Raw genomic sequence first — 22,291 nt, 5'->3', positions numbered from 1 at the left:
AAACTGAAAGGCTATTTAGTTTTTTTCAGGTAGGCAATTATACTCGGCATATTTAAAGGTGGTAAATTCTGATAAGTTTTTGATAAGCTGATTGTCCTGCAATTCTGATTCCTTATTTCATATTTTTCTATATGTATTATGTGTATACTACATTTTGTAGCTATTGTATACTAAAATGGCCCATGTCTCCACAACAAGACAAAAAAGTCCTGGATAATTACAGCTCCCCAGAAACTGTTCAACCACATCACAGATTATATAAAAGATATTTTACTAAAGCAAAGAAAAGAAAATGGGCAGAACTGAAAACAAAATCTAAGGATTAAACACAATGAAACGTAAACAGAAATTTTAATATATGGCTTTCTGGCTCCATCTGGTGTTTATTTTACAGAATTTCTAGCTCAATGAAATCTGATTTCACTCCCCCTTTCAGCTATACATTAGAAATGATGAGTAGTATTAAAAGGACACTTAAATTTATGCATCCTGAGGGCTTCCATTCAAAGTTGTATATTAGCTACTGAGAAGGTACAAAAAGAATTTTTTTTTTCATCAGTGTTTATATCCTGTGACTTAAAACATATTCAGATCTGAGAAAGGGCTTCTATGGCCAACAAGATATCATTTTCCCTCATGATATCAGTTAGACTGCTAAAATACTATTCCTCCCTACTAACCTTGCCTTGCTTACATCCTCATCATGGCTAAATAGTCAATCCTACTGCTTTATTCAAATTAACTCTCAAACACTTGCAACACAATTATCACAGGTATTCACATAAAATCTTTTATTGTTGCTGCTTTCAGGTCAGATAATGACATATTTACTGACTGTACAGAAAAAGCAAGTTGGAAGGAAGAGTGAGAAGATCACTGCTTGACTGCTTACTGGGTCAAATGTTTGTGGAGAAAGTACCTATACAGTCTGGGACATAAATCACTTTCAGTAACATAGACTCATAGAACAGCCCAGGTTGGAAGGGACCTCAAAAGATCATCTGGTCCAATATTTTGTGGGACAGGGAGCCTAGATGAGATTACCTAGCACTCTGACCAATCGCATCTTGAAAACCTCTGGTGATAGGGACTCTGCCACGTCCCTGGGAAGGTTTTTCCGCTGATTGATTGTTCTCACTGTAAAAAATTTATTTCTTATATTGCGATGAAACCTCTCCCTGTGCAACTTGTACTCATTGTCCCCTGTGTTTTCTGTGTGGCTCCATGTGAACAGAGAACCTCCGTCCTCTTTGTAGCTGCCCGTTAAGTGCTGGAATACCCTGATGAGGTGCCCCCTGAGCCTTCTCTTCTCCAGGGAGAAAAGACCTAACTCCTTCAGTTTTGCCTGCAAAAACTATTGATTACCACCCTCTGAGTGAGCCTGTGAGCCAATTTCCTACCCATCTCACACACCACCCATCCAGTCTGTATCTTGCCAGTTTGTCCAGGAGAAGGCTGTGGGAAACAGTGTCAAATACTTTGCTGAAGTACAGGTGAACAACATCCACTGCTCTCCCCATGTTAACATAAAATGTTATTTTGTTGCAGAAGGTGATCAGGTTTGTCAGGTGATCAGGTTTGTCAGGCATGATTTGCCTTTGGTAAATCCGTGCTGGCTTTTCCCAATCACCTGCTTCATTTGGTTTGTAATAGTTTCTAGGAGGACTTGTTCCATTACTTTCCCAGGGATTGAAGTAAGACTAATGGGTGTGTAGTTTCCTGGGCCCTCTTTTGGGCCCTTCTTGTAGATGGGTATGACATTTGACCTCCCAGGATATCCCCTGATCTCCATGACTTTTCAAATATCATGGACAGTGGCCCTGCAACAATGTCAGCCACTTCTCTTAACACCCTGGAGTAGATTCTGTCCAGACCCATAGATGTATGTGGGTATAAGACTATAAGCTCTTTTTTGTTAGCATTTCTTATAATATAATGGCATAACACCCTTCTTTTTCTACTGGGCCTAACATACAAAACTGCCTTGTCCTGGTATGTTCATACACCAGCAAACTTACTGTAAAAAACAGAGTAAATTAAATGTTATCCTTTAAGAAAGGGATTCTCATTTTCCATAGAGTGGAGTATATATAGACCTGCACATGCATGTTAAAAAAAATATTAGATCAATGTGAATGCATTTTCAAATACAATTTAGCAATTGAGAATAACGTAGAATAGCCAGTACTTCCTGACAAACAGGCTTTCTGCATACCTCACAGGCTTGACTATACTTGTAGAGCACCTGAGTAAAGTAGATAACATTGAGAAAGTCTTCCCCAGCAGCAAATGTATTAAAAATTATACCTTTTCTGTGCCTATCTCAGTTAGAAAGATGAGTTTTCCAACCTTATTCATTTTAAGTAGCTTACAGAATCACAGAATCACAGAATGATAGGAGGTTGGAAGCGACCTCTGGAGATCATTTAGTCCTATCCCCCCCCACCAGAGCAGGTTCACCTACAGCAGGTTGAACAGGAATGCGTCCAGGCAAGTTTTGAATAGCTCCAGAGAAGGAGACTCCACAACCTCTCTGGGCAGCTTGTTCCAGTGCTTGGCCACCCTCAAAGTAAAGTTCCTCCTCATGTTTAGATGGAACTTCCTATGACCAAGTTTGTGCCCGTTACCTCTCGTCCTGTCACTGGGCACCACTGAAAAAAGACTGGCCCCATCCTCCTGGCACCCACCCCTTAAGTATTTACAAGCATTAATAAGATCCCCTCTCAGTCTTCTCTTCTCCAGACTAAAAAGACCCAAGTCCCTCAGCCTTTCCTCATAAGAAAGATGTTCCAGTCCCCTAATCATCTTCGTAGCCCTTTGCTGTACCCTCTCCAGCAGCTCTCTGCCCTTCTTGAACTGGGGAGCCCAGAACTGGACACAATACTCCAGGTGCGGCCTCACCAGGGCAGAGTAGAGGGAGGATAACCTCCCTCGACCTGCTAGCCACACTCTTCTTGATGCACCCCAAGATGCCATTGGCCTTCTTGGCCACAAGGGCACATTGGTGGCTCATGGTCATCCTGCTGTCCACCAGGACTCCCCGGTCCCTTTCCACAGAGCTGCTCTGCAGCAGGTCAGCCCCTAACCTGTACTGATGCATGGGGCTATTCCTCCCCAGGTGCAGTACCCTACACTTGCCTTTGTTGAATTTCATAAGGTTCCTCTCTGCCCAACTCTCCAGCCTGTCCAGGTCATGATGAATGGCAGCACAGCCTTCCGATGTGTCCGCCACTCCTCCCAGTTTTGTGTCATCAGCAAACTTGCTGAGGGCACACTCTATCCCTTCGTCAGGGTCATTGATGAATATATTGAACAGGACTGGACCCAGTACTGACCCCTGGGGAACACCACTTGTTACAGACTCTTCAAGATTCTTGGTTACAAGGGACAATCTGTTTTCAAAGACGTTCATTATATGCATGGGTATTACTGTGGGCTTTACAACTTGCCTGCACATGCTTATCATTCAAAATTATCAGACTATCTGTGTGTCTCGTCTGCAGGTCACTGAAGAACTCACTGTACTTGAATCACAGAATCATAGAATCACAGAATCACTAAGGTTGGAAAAGACCTGTAAGATCATCAAGTCCAACCATAAAAAAAAAAAAAAAAAAACAAACCAAACCACACACCCACAAAAAACCAAAACCACCCACAAACCACAAAACACACCCACAACCCACACCAAAAACAACCCACCCACACCACACACCACCATGCCCATCAAGCCACATCCCACAATGCCACGTCCACACGTTCCTTGAATACCTCCAGAGAGGGTGACTCCACCACCTCCCTGGGCAGCCTGTTCCAATGTTTCACTACTCTCTCAGTAAAGAACTTTTTCCTAATATCCAGCCTGAACCTCCCCTGGCGCAACTTGAGGCCATTTCCTCTTGCCCTGTCGCTAGTCACCTGGGAGAAGAGACCAACACCCACCTCTCTGCAACCCCCTTTCAGGTAGTTCTAGAGAGCAATAAGGTCTCCCCTCAGCCTCCTCTTCTCCAGACTGAACAACCCCAGTTCCCTCAGCCGCTCCTCATAAGACTTGCGTTCCAGACCCCTCACCAGCTTCGTCGCCCTTCTCTGGACATGCTCCAGCACCTCAATGTCCTTCTTGTAGTGAGGGGCCCAAAACTGAACACAGGATTCGAGGTGCGGCCTCACCAGAGCCGAGTACAGAGGCACGATCACCTCCCTGCTCCTGCTGGCCACACCATTTCTGATACAGGCCAGGATGCCGTTGGCCTTCTTGGCCACCTGGGCACACTGCTGGCTCATATTCAGCCAGCTGTCAATCAACACCCCCAGGTCCTTTTTTGCAGGGGAGCTTTCCAGCCACTCATCCCCAAGCCTGTAGCGTTGCATGGGGTTATTGTGGCCAACAATATTCAGCATTTCAGCTTTGGTTCTGACTGAATGTGTGCAGTAGCTCCTGGGATCTCACTGATGCTCTGTGACTTTTATGTTCTTCTTTACACTGCAGATATTCACACTTCTGGATTTGGACCTGTTCTTTTCCCACACAAAAGACTCCATTTGCTAAAACGTGTGTGTGTGACGGCAAGGTGGAAGGAGCTAAAGCAAAGATGCTGTAAATCAGTCGTCAGTCTCACTGGGCCCAGGTTTTCTTGGGGTAGTCAGCCGAGTGCAGCCAGCTTGGTATGACACAAGCTCAATGCACTCCCATTTTGGCTGCTGCTCTTCATCCCATCCTTATTCTCCATACGCCGTTACCAATCTCTATGGCAACAACTGGTTGTTACAAGAGAAGAAACTGCAAGAGCTACCTTAAAGAAGTCCCAGACAGCCTTGAGCCCCTGGTCTGAGAAGGATTATGACTTGTATCATCCTCTGGCAGAACAAGCAGGGAATGAAAAAAGCAAAGCAAATGAAAAGCAGGCCATGTAACTGACCCATCCCCAAGCAGGCAAAACAAAACCGGTACCATGTAGAACAATGGACTCCTTCAACCCCCTCAACATTGCCCAGAATAGCATCAGTGGTGTTGGAGATGTGGAGTCTTGCATGCCTCTTCCTGATCTCTTCTCTTCTTCAAGATCAAATAAATGTACTCCAACCAAGTTACAGCCAATGCCCAGGCTGGAGTAAGTGCTGCCTGCTTATGAGACTCTCAGGTCTGAGGTGAAGGCATATTTGGGGGAGCTCAGAAAAAGAAGGGTTGGTGGTTTGTTTTTTTTTTTCCCCAGCTATAAAAGCACAACAATTGCATTTATAGCTGTCAGACTGAGCTCTTCCTTTCAATAACATGTGTCATCCACCATACCCACCCTCTACAGTCTCTAATGCAAAATGATTCAGCGTTGGCTAGTGTAAATGGAATGGATTTACTTTAAAGGAAAAAATGATTTTTAGTTGCCCATTAAATGTCATAGAGGAAATTCATGGCATGTAGGAAAACAACTGTGTACAGTACTGTTGATCCAAGACGGTCTAACTGATGTTGTACTCATTATAGTCTAAGCATAACAACATTTTTAATGAGCAGACAACAGGAAAAGTCTTATCTCCCTGTGGTGATACTGTGGAGGCATTATTATTACTAAAAGCCTTGTTTCCTCCTGATTTCTGACATGTGCTCAGACTGAAGTCTGTAATATTGTCTCAGCACTCTGATCCTGCACATGTGTAGAAGGCCTCAGCATCAGGAACATAGGTATTACCAGATGATTTGTTCCTGTTCCAAAACCAAGCTCATTTCCAAGACTCCTGGGAGTGCCATTCCAGAAGGCAAGGAATCCCAACACTGGCGCTTGTGCCACATCCACGCAAACCTCTCTCTGCATACCATTTCCAGATGTCAGCTCTGGCCCAGGGAGGGAAGAACATTACAGCAGCTTTGGGATAGCCTAAAATTCAGGAGAAAGTTGTCTCAAGTCCAGCTCCTCACTACAGTATCACCAGGACCAAAAAGGAAGTTACTTAGTATCTTTCTGTGCTTCCTTTCCTAAAATGGGTAGAAGATACTTCTTCACCTCACTAAGGTACCTGCCCCAGAAAGACAGGAAGCTACATGTTTACTATTAGATGGAGCATTTGAGCTTTCTGGGAACGGAGGCTTAGTTTGAATTAACTTGGTTTCAGGGTAGAGTTGCCTAATAATTCCACAAGCCATTGGTTTTGTTTGGTTTTTTTTTTTTTTAATCTGAAATTGTATGTGAAAAAGAGGTGTGTAATACATTGCAATAAAGTCTCAAATCTCTAAATGACTTTCAGCAGGAGAAATCTAACTGATATTTACTGCCCAAATCTCAATTAATTAAGTGTAGCCATTGAAAGAAACTAAACCCGGTGTTTCACAAAGGACAACTACTCTTCATTTTCTAATCATTTTCTAATCATACTAGTAAAAAAAAAAAAAAAGAAAAACGAAAGAAAAAAGGGAACACAGTTTTTCTGAAAGCTCTTGTGGAATCATAGGATGATTCAGGTGGGAGGGGTCCCCAGGAAGTCCCTAGTCCAAACTCCTACTCAGGGCAGGGTCAACTCTGAGCTTAGAGCGGGTTGCTCAGGGTTTAACCCAGCTGGGTCTAGAAAACCTCCAAAGGTGGAGATGGCACAATCTCTCTGGGCAATCTGGGCCAACTGCCTGCCTGCCTTGCGTAAGTGACAGTTTGTCCTTCAGTCCAGCCCAGTCCTCTCATTTCATCTTGTCCCTGCTGTCTCTCATCTCCCATCGTGCACAACTATGAAGAGCATGGCTCCACCTGACCAATACCTCCCTTGTAGGGCCTGAGGGGACTGCTGTTAGGTCCCCCCACACGGCTGAACGAGTCCCTCTCCTCACAAGGGAGGTCTCCAGCCCTGATCAGGTCTGGGGCCCTGTGCTGAGCTTGCTCTAGCTTGTCCAAGTCTTTCCTACACTGGGGCCCCAAACCTGGCCATGGGTACCCTAGATGTGGTCCAGCGAATGCTCAGTAAGGAAGAAAAAAAGAAAAAAAAGAAAACTTTTCTTTCAGAAAAGAAAACTTCTCCAGCATGGGAGGCTGAGGTTTCCCAAGCACTGAGGCAGGGGACACCCAAATCATACAGGATTTTGCCTGCATCTAGATGTCTAGTTCCCTTGATCCTTCCTTTAAGACCCCGGCTTGAAATTATCCATTCTGTAAAAATTCGGACTCTCATTTAACTGCTCGGCACCCCCGTCCAGGCACTCGGCAGCGGCAGGCTCGATGGCCGGCACTGGACGGCTCCCTGTGCAGCGGGAGGGAGGCCTTCAAAGTGGGCCCACCGCCCTCTTTGCGCGGTTCCTTATCCCACAAAGCGGCAGGGAGCGGCCGCCCCAAGCGTCGCCCTCCTGAGTGGTCCCTGGCCCGGGGCCTGGCGGGGCACAGGCCGCGGGGCCGCCCAAGCGGCGCGGGCGGGCGGGCCGCGCTGGGAGCAGCCCTCCCCGCGGCGGCGGCGATGAGGGCGGGCCGGCACCCGGAAGAGGAGCTGCCACGGCCCGCCTGACTTCCCCAGCAGGCAGTCAGGGAAGCAGGCAGGCGGGCGCCATGCTGCAGTTCTTGGTAAGGCTCCGTGGGGCGGTGGCGCCGCCATTTCGCGGCGGGGCGGAGCGAGGCGGGTGGGGGCGGTGGCCGTGGCGGCGGGGCCGCTGCTCGGTGAGGAGAGGAAAGTCGCTGTTTGCGGTCACCGCCCGCACCCCGCAGGCGGCCTCGGGAGGCCCGGCGGGCGGCCTTCCCCTGCCCGAGGTGCCGGCGGCGAGCTCTCCCCTCAGCCTCGCGGTCGCCCCTGCGCGTCTTGGGTGCTGCTGCCCCGTGGCGTGACTCGCCCCCGTGGCCGTGAAGCTGCTTACTCGGGGCGACTGCGCCCAGTTTTAGCTCTCCGAGAGCGCAACATCCTTGTGGGTGCGGCTTCAGGAGGTTTCCCTTCTCCGGCTCCTCCAGACCCGCCCTGACCCTTTGAGCCGGCTCGCCCCGCTTTTCGGTACCCGCCGTGCCCCGCCGGGTTTGTCCCTGCTCCCCGCAGAACAGGGCCTTAAAACTGCTCTGACAGTGAAGTTGCTGCCTTGTTTTTACTCCAGGTTGTGCCCTTAATTTGACTTAGAGATTCAGCAGATTTTGCTTGCTCACGGTGATGCCTTCCTGCTACTTAAATTTCTTTGTATTAGCATATGTACCTCCCTCCTTTTGTGAGAGCAGGGGTTTTCAGTCCTTGCCGTTTTGTGCACCCTTAAAAATTTGTCGCTGGAGATACTCTTCATTAAATACTTAATCAATGCTAGTATTTTTACTGCCAAGTGTGGAAATAAATTGTCTGACCAAAAAGATGCTGGTTGCTGCTATAGCAAAGCACAGAAACAGCCTCCCGTTTTTCATTCTAGTGATGTGAGGAGTACTCTAGGGTTTTAGTTGTGTTCAGATATGTCCTAGTAAGTACAAACAATAAGTGTATTCTTATATCTTTTATTGGGGGAAGAGTAATTTAGCTGGCTAATAAGTTTCATACCAAGTATTGATACAGAGCAAGAGATGGCCTATTGTAAGTTGAGAGTCTTGTGTGTTTTTATTAAATGAATACATAAGGCCTATTTCTTATCGCAACTTCAGAATAAAATGTAATAACAAGTATGAAAGCCTCAGTCATTTCTGTAGCTTTTATAGTCTCGCCACTCCACTGAAAACAGTAAGAGTAAATATTCTCAGTCACTCTCAAAGTTTCTGTGTTTATCAACTCTACTGCTTTCTGCTAATGTTTTTTTGTTGCATTTGCTAGATAAAAACCTCTTAATTAATAAAAACCTCTTGACTAGCGCCTGAAAGTTAGAAAAAAGACATACCAATTCTGCGTTTTTTCCCTCTTTGGGTGTAGATTGAATGTTCGACTCTTGCTCTCCCTTGTTAGGGCTGTAGCAGGGAGATAAAGGGATAATCTCACAAACTTTGTTTTTGCTATCCAGAGTTAAGCATAAAATAAACATTTATTTAAAATTCAACTTGAAATGCTGGGTAGAAATTAGAAGACCCCAAACTCTCATCAACCCTATTGTCCTTAGTTAACATGCACATTTTAATTGGCTGTATTTTTTGCTATCCACATAATTGAAGTCTAAATAGTGAAATGTTTCCCTCTGCTTAAATTGTCAATTATAAAAGTAAATGTAACTGGGTGGATTGCTCTTAAATGTGGTGCTAGACTTTTCAGTAAAGGAGTACACTTAAAGGGAGTACTGATGTCAGTATTATCTGTACCAAATAAGATTTATCACACAGCAGAATATGATAGTTGTCCCACCTTTGGAAATGTTCTAGCATGAAAGCCCAGAAAACTGCTAATAAACAAGGACCTGGTTTGCGTTTTCAAGTGAATTCTCAGTGCTAAAGATACAGGAAATTCTCCCCTCTTAGAGTGATGCTCTGCATTAAGAGTCTGGTTTACATCAGTGCAATATTTGTTAGTATCTCCCAGAGTACTTCTTTAACTGATAATTAAAACTACAAGAACAAATGATAACCCATGCAGTACACACAAAAAACCCTTTCTTTTTCCTAAATTGTAAATGCTAAGCTCCTTAAAAAGTAATGATAAACAAAGAATAAGACCAAAAATCTGTTTAAGAAAATGCTGAAGTAAATTTCAGTCATGGTTCATTTGGGAGTTTTCAAACAACTCTAGTTTTCTATAGCTAGCTTTTCACCAGTGCTGCTTATGCAGTCATGGAAAAGATGTCTAGTCAGTATATGATGGCAAACTTGTCATTGTGGACAGTGGTTTTATTTTTCTGTCATGGTTTAACCCCAGCCGGCAACTAAGCACCACACATCTGCTTGCTCACTCCTCCCCTCCGCGCCACCCCCCCCCCCCCCCCCAGTGGAATTGGGGAGAGAATTGGAAAAGTGAGAAAACTCGGGAGCTGAGATAAAGGCAGTTTAATAGGTAAAGCAAAAGCCACACATGCAAGGAAAGCAAAACAAAACAAGGAATTAATTCACTACTTCCCATGGGCAGGCAGGTGTTGAGCCATCTCCGGGAAAGCTCCATTATGCATAACAGTTACTTGAGAAGGCAAACACCATCATTCTGAACATCCCCCCCCTTCCTTCTTATTCTCCCAGCTTTGTATTGCTGAGCATGATGTCATGTGGTATGGAATATCCCTTTAGTCAGTTGGGGTCAGCTGTCCTGGCTGTGTCCCCTCCCAGATTCTTGTGCACCCCCAGCCTACTCACTGGTGGGGTGGTGTAAGAAGCAGAAAAGGCCTTGACTCTGTGTAAGCACTGCTTAGCAGTAACTAAAACATCCCTGTAATATCAACACTGTTTTCAGCACAAATGAAAAACATAGCCCCATACTACCTACTATAAAGAAAATTAACTCTTTCCCAGCTAAAACCAGCACATTTACTTAAAATATTCTTATTTTGACAGTAGTGACCAGAAGCAATAACAATTTTCTTAAATAGAATTTGCCTCAGCTACCATATAGAGTGATTTGACTACTGATGATGAACAGTATTAGTAGTCTCCCCTTCCAAAACAGTCAAATGAGCTTTCATAGTATAGGATGTACTTATTACGAAACGTAACAATAAAAGTAAAATCTAGGACCTTGGGGAGTTGCCGAATGAAAATCTCATCACCTGTCTTTGAAGAGAGGAACTTCTTTCCCTCACAAAGTGTTGTTGCACTTGAGGATTGTCCTCAGCTGGCGACCAGGGACCAGGCCAGGAATTGTGCTCCTGTTTTGCTCTCGCTCTCCTTCCAGGGTGCTTTTTCACAGACAGCCTTCAGCAACTACCATTTTGTACAGTTGTCAAAAGAGGTTGTGCCCTGCTTCCAACCAACAGTCCTTTCCTGCCCTAGGGGAGCCCCTAGATCAGAGTGGATTTGGCTGAAAACTAATTTATTGGGAGCTAAGGGGTCTGGAAGGTACACAATTACTAGTTGTTGCAGAAGAGAAGTAGCAGTTCTACGTCAGTTTAAGTTTATGGGGGAGCTCTATTCTTAAAGCTGTTATGGTGAGACTGGTGTCTTTTTGGAGTCAGAGCCTTTGTTCTGACTTTCAAGATTGAGAACCTTTTTGTTACCGTGTATTACTGTTATGTCTTTGCATGTATGTGTCCCTCCTCAGCATTGAGCATTGCTTTAGTGGGGTGTTGCTTTAGGCTTTCCAGGCATGGTCCAAGAGCTCAGTGATATGTAGGTCCCTGCTACTCTCTCCTCCAATTTTATAGGAGTTACTGCCTTTGTGGATGTGCAAAGAATTTTGCAGACAAAGATGATCATAGACTTATCCAAATAGTCTTGGAGACATGTATTGAAAACATGCTGTGCTGTATTTTGGAAATGATGGTAAGGTTTTCCTGGTGAGGGAGTTGGGTAAAATTGTGCTTCTCTGGAAAAAAGGTGAGAAATTAAGTAGGAGTAGAATTGAAACTCTTTAGTTTTCACATGACCTGCAATATTCCTTTTTTATTATTATTTTAACCAATATGCTTTTGATGGAAAGTTGTTAACTATTCTTTTCTCCCTTCCTTTTTAGCTTGGTTTTACTCTTGGCAATGTGGTTGGGATGTATCTGGCCCAGAACTATGATGTGAGTATCCTTGTATTTTCAGAGTTGAACATATTCTGAAATGAAAATATAAGGCTGTTCTCCCTCAGTTGGAATTGAATCAGTCTTTATTTTGATGTTTTATTGTATTTGAACAGAATGCAGATTGTACTGACTTTAGTTATAGATGAACTCAAATGTAAATGGAACCAAAACATCTACGTCTTTGACATCTTGTCTAGAGCCTTAACTGATGTTGGGGCCCTAGAGCACAGATAATGGTAACCAGATGTCTACATATATAGGGAGAGGAGAAACAGAAAAGGTTTAGCAGCTGCTCATGGATTGTAACAGTATTAAAATACTGGTTTCCTGACTGATAGCCTGTCTGCTTATAGTGTTCTCCACTCAGTACACCTGTTTGTTACGTAAAAATCCTTCAGAGAATCTGAAATGTCTGTCTTCTGTACCATTAATGAAAATAAGCTTTGCCAGCTTTTTTGGAAAATTCAGTACCTGCTCCTGCTTCAAACAGTATATCAACCTGCAATTTTTCTTTCCTTCTTTTCTCACAGTGAGAAAAGAAAGTGAGTGAACTTTCTTTCCTTAGCTCTCACAGTGAACGGAGAGTTTTCACTGTGAGAGTTAGAGTAGAAGCAGAAGACTTAGAACTGAGTCTTCAATACAAGCTTTTAATTTCTGCAGAGTCAGCAGAATCGCTTGTAAGAGCAGTGCCACTTAGCTGTTTACAGGTTAAAGAAGATAATGAAATTTAACATAATTTTTTTTCCTTTCTTATGCAATCTATATTAGCCTAGTTTTAAAAAAAAAGCTGTTGAGGCTCAAATCTCTGATGACATTTGTATTTTGCTTTCCTCTCATCTTCAGTATTGAAGTCCTCTTGCTAGCAGAATTCTTATATTTTGCTCCTTGCTCATGCATAAACTTTTGTGATGCTTCCTGTCTGGTCACTCCAGTAAGAATACTAATAAAAAGCTAGTGTTTCTTTCCAATATATGTTTTACAATGTTATGAAAATGTAGTCATAAGAACATATTTGGGTGTATCAATATGTATTGTAAGCATGTTATAGTGCTTTTCTGGCAGCATGACTAAAGTATTGCCACAAGAGGGGGACTTCTGCTTTTGATTTGCAGGAAATGGTTCCCTGGCAATGTAATACTGACTTGTAGTATGAACATGGTAATTTTCTTGCTAGTATTGAAAATTATTTGTTTTAGATGACATCTAAGATAAACTTGTCATAGTGAAGTCCTAATTCTGCAGCTGCACACACATGTCCTTAGTTATAAGCACATTGAGGGTTCTGCTGACAGCAGTGGTGTTCTTGGTTTAGCTTAAATGTCAGACACATTACAGGCTGGGCTTTTAATTTTGTTTGCTCAAGCAGAATTTAACTTTGAAAGGGAAGGTAAGGGAGAAACTTATGATATTATGTTCAGTATCTGCCTCAAACCATCCAATGAGAGCCCTGCAGTCTGTTTGGATTAACTTCTGCTCAGTGATCAGGTTACAGATGAAGTAAAAGCCCATGATCTTTTCCACAACTACCAGTGGGAACTTTGCTTTACTTTCATTTAATCAGTTAGCTTGTGAATTCCTATGTCGTCAATTCCGAGTTTTAGCTGGAGTCATGAGATAATCTATTCCCTGCCCTTAAAAGTTGGTTGGTTTTTTTTTTTTTAAAGTTGTCAAAATTTACTGTTGGATTGCTTTATCAAAATGCTTTTATTTGCAAGAGAAAGCTGAAGTTTCAAAGTTCACAAATGGTAAATTGAATTTTCATTCAAGTGTGAAACTGCGAAAGATTGCCAATTTGCAATGCAGTAGAATTGCTCAGTGGGGAATTTTAGTTCCCACAAAATGGACCAGGAGAAGTATTTAATCATAAATTTCTTAGGAACATAGTTGCTGCTCTTGAACATCTCTTTTCTCTTGGTTTGTGACCAGTATAGTGCAATCTAATTTCCACTCCGAAAGTCATTATTAAAGTCTGTGCCTCAGTGTTTAAATCGGTTTATTCTTGGCAGTTTGTCCTCTTTCAGTGAGGAAGCCAGACAGGTCTTACTAAATTTCCTATGAAGTGATCTCTTTTCTGCTCTCCTGTTCCCATCACTAGTGGCTGACTTTTAGTCTTAACAATCTAAAATATTTCCTGAAGCCCCATGTGAAGTGCTTTCATATGCTGTTTGCTTGATGTTGCTTTGTTTTTAACCTCTGTGCAAGGTAACAGATCCTGGAAGCAAGTGTCTTTTAAAAAACAATTTAAAATTAATAGAATTTCTTGCTGTGTTTATGGTATAGTCTTTGCTGCTAAGGCTCATGTAGCTCAGGATTTTTTGTTAATTTGTGTGGGTTTTGTTTTTTTTTTTGGTTTTGTCTTTAAAGATTCCTAACATTGCAAAGAAGCTTGAAGATTTTAAGAAGGATGTGGAAGCTAAGAAGAAACCTCCCAGTGACAAGTCCTAAGAGAGCAGTGTTACCCAGGTCACCTCTGTGCATGCATCAAGGATGCAATTTACCTTTCAGGCAACAAAGATCAAGTAGAGGTTGGCATGGGAGGTTCCTCCACTTTTTAGTCTCCCAGAACTGGAACGTCATTCTTCTGAAAGAGCAGCCGTGAACTTTTCCTGGGACTGATTTTCAAGGGTTTCAGAATTTGGATTTGAGCTGATATGTGACTGGATAAGATCGTTTGTATTTTTTGTTATTGCTTTTCCTAATATTTTGTAACCCATTTTTACCTGATCCAACTGGAGTCCTCTTAGTCCTGTTACTATGTGTACCTCTTTATAATACCCTAGTTCTTAGAACATCGCAAGAGAAATTAAATGCATCTAGAAGTCATTTTCAGGGTTTCTTGTCATTTGTTGTGAGCAGTGATACTTCACTGTCCTTAAGGTCCGCATTCCATTATTGGAGATGGGAAAGTTCATTTGTCAAACTGTGAACGCGGGGGGAAAAGGGGAGCCGCTGCTTTTTCCGTTATGTTAAATGATCACTTCCAGCAGTGTAGACTTTGCACAAACAGGGCTGATTTCAAAAAGTGTAAAAGGCCATCAACTTTAACCTAGGTTTCAAGTTAATTGTTTCTTGTACTATTGTCTCTTCCTTGTCTTTCCCTTCTGCTTGGTTGCTTGAGGATGTCTCTGGAGTGCTGGGAAGGATGGAAGAGAGAAGAGTTTTCTTCCATAAGTGGTAACTGGGGCATGTGGAGGTCAGCAGTTACGCTGTGAATCCAAACCATTCATTCTGTGTACTTAATGGTCCAGTTTGTGTAATTGTTCTAAGTATGCTTTTTTACTGCCTTTTGGTGTGGAGCAAGGACTAGGGATCAGTATTTCTATCAAATATTTCTGGTATTCCCATTACTTCCTCATTCCTGTGCATGGTCTTCAGCCCATTGCCTTTGCATTTGGTTCAGTTGTCTACCATGCATTTTCTTAGGATTAGAACAATTTATCTGCTCTCCCCCTTATTGTTTGTCTGGTATACTCCTCTTCACCCATTGCTACCACTAAAAACCCTAGTGTGTGAGAAAATGCACATCATATTGCAGCACTGTCCTCTTCTGTTTGAATGGAAAGCAAAGTCTGCATTTGGAAACCATTGTTTTGCACAAATTCTGTTGTAAATTCAGAAGAAAATATTGCAGTAATTTGAATAGATGTAAGTTTTATTTGATAGATTGTTGAATTAAGATAACTTATTTTATTTAACTTTTTTTTCTGTGAAATAGGAGAGTCCTATCGACTCTATAAGGTGACTTACTTAAATCACTTGAGTCCCCTTGACAGTCTTTTGCAGAATGTGAAGGAGAAATTTTCTATCTTCACTACTAAATACACCAATCACAGTAAAATTATTATAGATTTTCTGGTTTCATCTGCTCTACTGAAATTGGATTATGCTCCTTCTTTTCATTGCTAATTTTGAGGATAGGTACCAGAAAGATATTGTCCTTGCTTTTAGTAACAATGCCCAGTGATGGACTGTTACAGACAAGTAGGAGGAACAAGCACAGACAACAGCCTCCTCCACTCCTTCAGGCTCTTGATTAAAGGATTAATTTAAAAGCCACCTCAAGTCAGACAATCTTACTAGCTATGCTATCAACTCTCCCTATAGCAAACACTCAAAAAATTCAAACAGGGAGAAATTATTTTGACCACCTAACATTAGTTGTCAGAAACCTTATGGTAGCAGTATGTGTTGAAGATACCAAGGTTTCCATTAGCTTTCACAGACTTCAGACCAGACTGAAGGAACTGCCTTCCACACACAAGAACTTTTTCATAGAGTGAGACAGCACTGCACATTTGTTTTAATGCTTTCATGAATGTGATGAACTTAGTTTCCTCCAGCTCCCCCCCCCCCCCCCCCCCCAGTTATTTTTTTACTATTCTGGAGCAGAGTATTCAAAAATACTGGTTCTAACCCATTCATATGTCTTTGCTTGTCATATAAAGTTATGTTAGTGTTTAAAATTGGATTATTTCTTTCCTCAAACATGCTTTATGTTTTTCCCTTTCTTTACATGGAGATGAGAAGGGAAATAATATTCAAAATCTCTATATTTGTTGCCAAACAGCCCTGTGTTACTCTAAAAGTGTAATTTGGAGCTGAAACTTTCAGCTGAGCATTCCAAGCAGATGTTGGGGTATTTTTTTTCCGATCAGATTATGAAGTGAACCAGCTATGGCTGTAGTGCTGTAGAAACAATATATGTTCATTAATATTTAAGACAGGACTTCTTAAGTGTTTCACACTGCAACGCATTTTAGCTCAAGCTGTCTTTTTTGTCCCATATAGCAAGTTGGAGAGCTGGATAACATTGTAACAGTTCTTGTTGACTTCACAACTACTGTGTAACACATCTTACCTAACTGATTCAGCCTGAGGCTATGCTAGATGATACTAAAGGTTAACCCTATATTTCAGAGAGCAGAGAGTACTCACGGATAATGACTGCTTGATGCAGACCTTGCATCTGCGAGCTCAGAGGGACTTTGGATGCAGTAGTGTCATAGCAGGTCACACAGGATGAATGCACCTTCCAGATACCTAGGAGCAAGTTTCCCATTTAACATGGATACTGTGAATTTCTGCACATTCAAAATGCCTATGTGGATAGCTGGAATTGCCAGCTAAAATACGCAGTCTTCCTTCTTTTGCTAAAAGCTCTTAGGATAAATACAGTTGTATCCATTTTCATGTATTGATTCTTTTGAGACATGTGCTAGGAGCTGAAGGTTCGAGGCAAAAGGGAGGAAAGGAATATATGAGCTACTAACAGACATCTAAAATATTTACTGTGGATTGAGACTGTTATCTTGTGATGGAAAATACTGCCCTAAGACTCTTGTAGACCATCTTCCACTGAATACAGTAAAGAGTTAATACTGAAAATATATGAAATACCAGATAGCAAAGCTGATTATTAACCTACTAGGCACCAGAGCTCAAATAAAGACGGTGGATTTACCTGACAGAACTTCACTAACATGAATGCTCAGTGGTGCCATTTTATGTCACGGACGGAACTATAGCCCCTTGTCTCATGAAATGCGCTCCATCCCTTGACCTTCATGGGCCTTGGGCAGAACTCGCTCCAGTATGCCTATGAGCCTCTTGTACTGGGGAGTCCAGAACTGCACATAGCAGTTCAGATGGGTTTCACCAGGGCTAAGAAGAGGGGAAAGATCATCTCCTCCCTCAACTGTAGAGGATGCTCTGCCTACAGCAGCTCATGGTGCTGTTGGCCTTCATCCTCAAGGGCACATTGCTGACTCATGTTCAACTTGTCTACCAGGACCCCCAGGTCCTTTTCTACAAAGCTGCTTTCTAGCTAGTCAGGTCCAGCTTGTACCAGTGTGTGGGATTATTCCTCCCCAAATATGGGACTTTGCATATCTCCCTTTGTTGAACTTCATGAGATTCATGTCAGACCATTTCTCTGGCCTGTGAAGGTCCTTCTGAGTGACAGCACAACCATCTTGTGCATCAACCACTCATCCCAATTTCATATTGTCTACAAACTTGCCAAGGGTGCACTCTATTCTATTGTCCAGGCAATTAATAAATATGCCAGTGTTCAATAATGCAATATTGGCCCTGGTATTTTCCCCTGGGGTACACCACTAGAGAATGGCCTCCAGCTGGACTTCGTGGTGCTGACCACAACCCTTTAAATCCAGCCCTTCAGACAGTTTTCGATCCACCTTACCATTTGCTTATTTAGTCCATGCTTCCTAAATTTGTCTGTGAGGTTGTTGTGGAAGGCCATGTCAAAAGCCTTGCCAAACAACATACGTTGCTCTCCCCTCATCCACCAAGTTAGTCATTTTGTTGTACAAGTGCCAGGCTGGTCAGGCATCATTTCCCCTTCATTAATTCATGCTGATTACTCCCAATCACTTCCTTGCCTTATGTATGTTTGGAAACAGCTTCCAGGAGGATTTGCTCCATTGCCTTGCCAAGGGTTGATGTGTGACTAACCAGCCCGTAGTTTCCCAAATCTTTCTTCTTGAAGATAGGAGTGACATTTGCTTTCTGCCAGTCCTCAGGGGCCTCCCTGGATCACCATAACCTTTCAAAGACTATAGAGAGTGGCCTCACAATGACATCGGCCAGCTCCCTCAGCATTTCTTTAGATTTCCTTTTGCAGCTGGTGTGCCCTTGGCTCCTGATTTTGGGCCTCGCAGGTGAGGCTGGCCAGGGTCATTAAGGCATTCCAGGCTCTGGCACTGGCTTTCCTAACCCCAGTTAAATCACTAGTACCTCCAGCCACCCGGGTTGGAGGTACCCACCTGGGTAAAAATGGGTTATACTGCAGAGAAATTACTCAAGGACAGGGAAAAGTTTAATGAAGCCAACTCTTTTTCTTTATGTTTTTACATTAGATAGCATCATCTACATCAGAAACTGTTATTATGAATTCAGGTAAAGATACATGACTCCTGTTAATGTAGAGTATCACTCTTCACAGTGATTTCTGATGAGTAAAATAACGTAGTGGTGATCTGGCAGCGCAGGACATTTCTCAGTGGTGATGCTGCAGGGAGTTGTGGTATCACTCAAAAAATCTATTGCCTTTGTAAAGGCAGAATTTTTCCACTGTGCTTCTCTGTGGTTCTCCTTCGTCCTGTGATGCTGGCAGCTGTGTGCACCACCAGCTCCTCTGTGCATGCTTTCTTGGAGAGATTTGTTATGCATGCTGAGCATCTGGAAATGTGCTTTGAAGGGCCCAGACTACTGTTGGCCCAGATTACAGATGGCCCTTAGATTACTGGCGAAATTAAAATGTTCTAAAGGAAGAAATTGGAATTTTCAAAATTAATAAGGAGTTGGTTTCATAAGCCTAGATTATATCTGTGTTTGCAGAAACATGATTGTGAATTGGTATTCATACGCAAAAATCAATATCTGCTCTATGTGATGCAGAATTATTTTGAATATTAGGAAGTGATAGTGTATATCAGAGTGCATATGTTACTGGTAAACTCCATAGAGAAATTTCCTGTACAGCTCTTTTTATTTTTGCCTCAGAGGATAAGAAAGAGATGCTTAGTTCTATTTGTTACAATTCTTGGTGGTATATGCTAACTTTTACTTTACAAAGTTCCGAGCCAAGGTAATTTTTATTGAATTTGTACTGAGATGAAATAGCTGTGGAGGTTATTTGCATCTTCACCTGAAACATACATTAATCATGGACAGTCAAATTTACTTTCTTGAAAAATAAAACAAATTTCATAAATTGCCTTCAGAATAGATGTTCCTGCCAAAGTCGATTCTGGCTTTAGTCTTTAATACATCTGGAAAATACCTAAATACCCCATTCCCGTAAATCACCAACTCAAACCATAACTAGGTTAGTAACTTTCCTACCCTGTGAGCCCAAATGTTGGAGTGGAACATACTGTTGGTTTTCTGTGTGGAAACAGGGATTCTGCAACCTTTCATCACACCGATTAGAGCCCTTCTCTGACAACTGCACCTTTGGGTTCAAAGATGCAACCCAAGTAGTAAGATACTAATCAATGTGTGAAAAAAATATAAGGGCCTGGTTTAAATTCTATTATTCTCAGTTTCTGCTAACCAGAGAGAACTGAACAACCTGTGTACAAGTATTAAGTACAGCTATCATGCTCTCCTTTTTTTCCTGAGAAATAAAACATTACTTTATCAGCTACAGAATGAAAAATTGCTCAGTACAAATCACTTCAGTTTGCTTCAGTTAAATAGTTCAGGTTTTATATCACTATGAAAAAAACAATATATGTAGCCTTAATAGGATTCTAGTAAAAGGTATATAAAACTGTAAGATAAAATAGTATACTGCTACTAGTTAATGTGATTATACTTGTTGGATAGGAATCTTAAATTCTGGGCTGAAAACAGAACTTTTGTTTTTAGGACTTGATGTATGTGCTGAATGTTAAAAGCATCTGGTAATCACTTAATTTGAAATCAGGCTTATCTCCCCTCTGAGGAAAATACTTCAGCTTTGGATATTGGTAGAGACAAATCTGAAGCTGAGTGACAGTATGCTATAAATTACCAGTGAAAATTTCCCACTTCTTTGTCCACTTGCCATATATTTTAATTTAAAAAAAAGCAGCATTTGGCACCCATTGCTGTCACACTATGAGCCATGCAGCTTGCCCAGCCCTAAGCTTGTTGTTCATCGGCTGCTATTTTCCTTTGTGATATTCAGATTCTGTCACTAAATATTTTCTCATGTACTTTCTTATGTCTTCAATGAAATGAAAGGCATCGTACATCTACATCTAAGGGCAGAATCCAGCTGTGGTGCATGCACTAAGTGATCTGATATGGAAAAAGGGCCAGTACGGCACACTGCCTTCCTGCAAATGCCTGGTGGGACATGGCCATGACAAGTGCCAGCAGCAGTGGACATGGAATTATGCTGAGAGCACTGATACAGACAGGAAGGCCGCTGGGGAAACTCCTTGCCTGAGTCCACTCCAGATTTCTCTGCACCAGTTTTGTGAGACACAAACTATGCCAGAGATTCATGGAAATGTTTCTGAAGAAATACTGCTTGAGATGTGCAACACAGCCCCAAGCAATTTCCATTTACCTAGTGCTATTGGTGTTATTAGCAAAGAGTGTTGGTGGCCACCTTGTTTGATTTGTGAGTAATCCTAGATGTCCCTAAAGCTGATTAGCATGCCAGCTGCAAATGAGAATATCCTGTGTTCATATCCCCTGGGACAGGTGTGGGATAGCTCAGGATGGGAGCTGAGCCAAGCTGAGAAATAAGTGTTAGGAGGGTGGAGAGTGATTTTTTGCCGAGCAGCTAGGCAATTTGAAGATGGTGGTGGATGAAGCATGAAGTGAAAAGGATTGTAAGATGAGTGCACGGTAAAAGGTGCAGAGCGACTAAAGCCTTGAGAAGAGAGCAAGCCAGAAAAAGAGTTTCTTGGCAGGGGGAGAATGAATGAAACTAACTTTGGGGACTGTGAACAGAGATGTCCTCCTTGTTGTGTGTGGGGATGGGACCCTTGGTACTGCAGACAGCCACACCCACTGAAGTGCTTGTTCCTGAAGAAACTTGCCCATGGTGGTGGTCAGGCGTTGCAGCCTCTCTCTTCTGCTTCAGTGGCTTTGGTGCTGGGTGCAGCTTGCTGGGCGACTGCAGCTTGTGCCAGGAGGGAGGCCGGGGCGCCTCTGCTTTGAGCACCATGTTGGGGACTATGCCCATCAGCAGCTGCTTGCTGGGGAGCAGGAAGACACCTGGCGGGGGAGCTGGAGGGGTGTGGAGGATCTGAATCCCAGAGGCAGGCGTGAGTTTTGTATGCTGGGGAGCGGCAGAGCAGCAAGCTCAGGATAGGGGGAACACAGGTATTGAGGAGGTGAGAAGGGCTGAAAAAGTGAGGCTGAGATTGTCTTTCATGGATTAGGAGGGCATGGGGATGCACTGAGCCATTGATTCACGGAAACACTTTGCTTTTCAAAACCGAATTTACAGGAAGTACTATGAATAGAAATTGTTTTGCTAAAGGATGTTGCCTCCTGCTTTTGGTACAAGGGCTAAGATGTGCTTTTGCAATTTGCCCATTTTGCTTCCCCTCTGCCAACCTATGACCTCTTACTGATCTGTTTATTTCCAAGACAAGTCTGTGGGAACTCTCTGTTTTGACAGAAGTAGTAAACCAACAACTCCTGCTGTCTCAACACTACTTCCCTAAGAGCTTGGTGGATTATGAGGTGAAATATATCCTATTTGTATTCTCACAGACCACCAGAATATGCAGTAGTGAATAATTTATTTTACTGACATTTTATTTATGCAGAATAGGTGTTCACAGTAGCATCTAGAGACCTAGATTATAAGTGGAAAGCATAAAAATTCATTGAAGTGTATATATATATATAAAGAATGTGATTACATGAGATCCAATCATCCTAATATACAGCTTAAATGCATAGACATTGAAGAAATTATTAAAACCAGGACATAATACAAGAGAAGGTTTACTGAGTATTACAGGGACCCAGTCAGAAAAGAAGGGCATTCACCTGGCAGATGATAAAGAGATTGGCCTTTTGGTTTGGTAGTTAGCTGCTCTATGTCACAGTTTCCTACATTTGACGTTCCTGTTCTCTGGGCTGCTAGAGAGCAGGCGGGTGTGATGTTCAAGAGAATGTGCACGATGAGGAGATACACCAGCACCACTCCACTTCAGCCCTCTCCCTTCTTACTCATGGAGCAGCACTGAGTGCC

At 42.7% G+C, this 22,291-nt stretch overlaps 1 protein-coding gene across 1 annotated transcript; it reads left to right on the top strand.

The window, feature by feature from the left end:
• The first annotated feature begins 7,478 nt into the window (after window positions 1-7,478).
• STMP1 (short transmembrane mitochondrial protein 1) lies at window positions 7,479-14,385 on the top strand. The gene is made up of 3 exons (XM_059817171.1): window positions 7,479-7,532; window positions 11,506-11,559; window positions 13,927-14,385. Exons 1-3 carry the CDS (start codon window positions 7,518-7,520, stop codon window positions 14,005-14,007), a joined length of 150 nt encoding a protein of 49 aa, XP_059673154.1. The 5' UTR covers window positions 7,479-7,517; the 3' UTR covers window positions 14,008-14,385.
• Window positions 14,386-22,291: the final 7,906 nt, after the last annotated feature.

The sequence above is a fragment of the Gavia stellata genome, chromosome 4 (genome assembly GCF_030936135.1).
Source record: "Gavia stellata isolate bGavSte3 chromosome 4, bGavSte3.hap2, whole genome shotgun sequence".
Lineage (NCBI taxonomy): Eukaryota > Metazoa > Chordata > Aves > Gaviiformes > Gaviidae > Gavia > Gavia stellata.
This window is presented reverse-complemented; position numbering and strand designations above follow the sequence as displayed.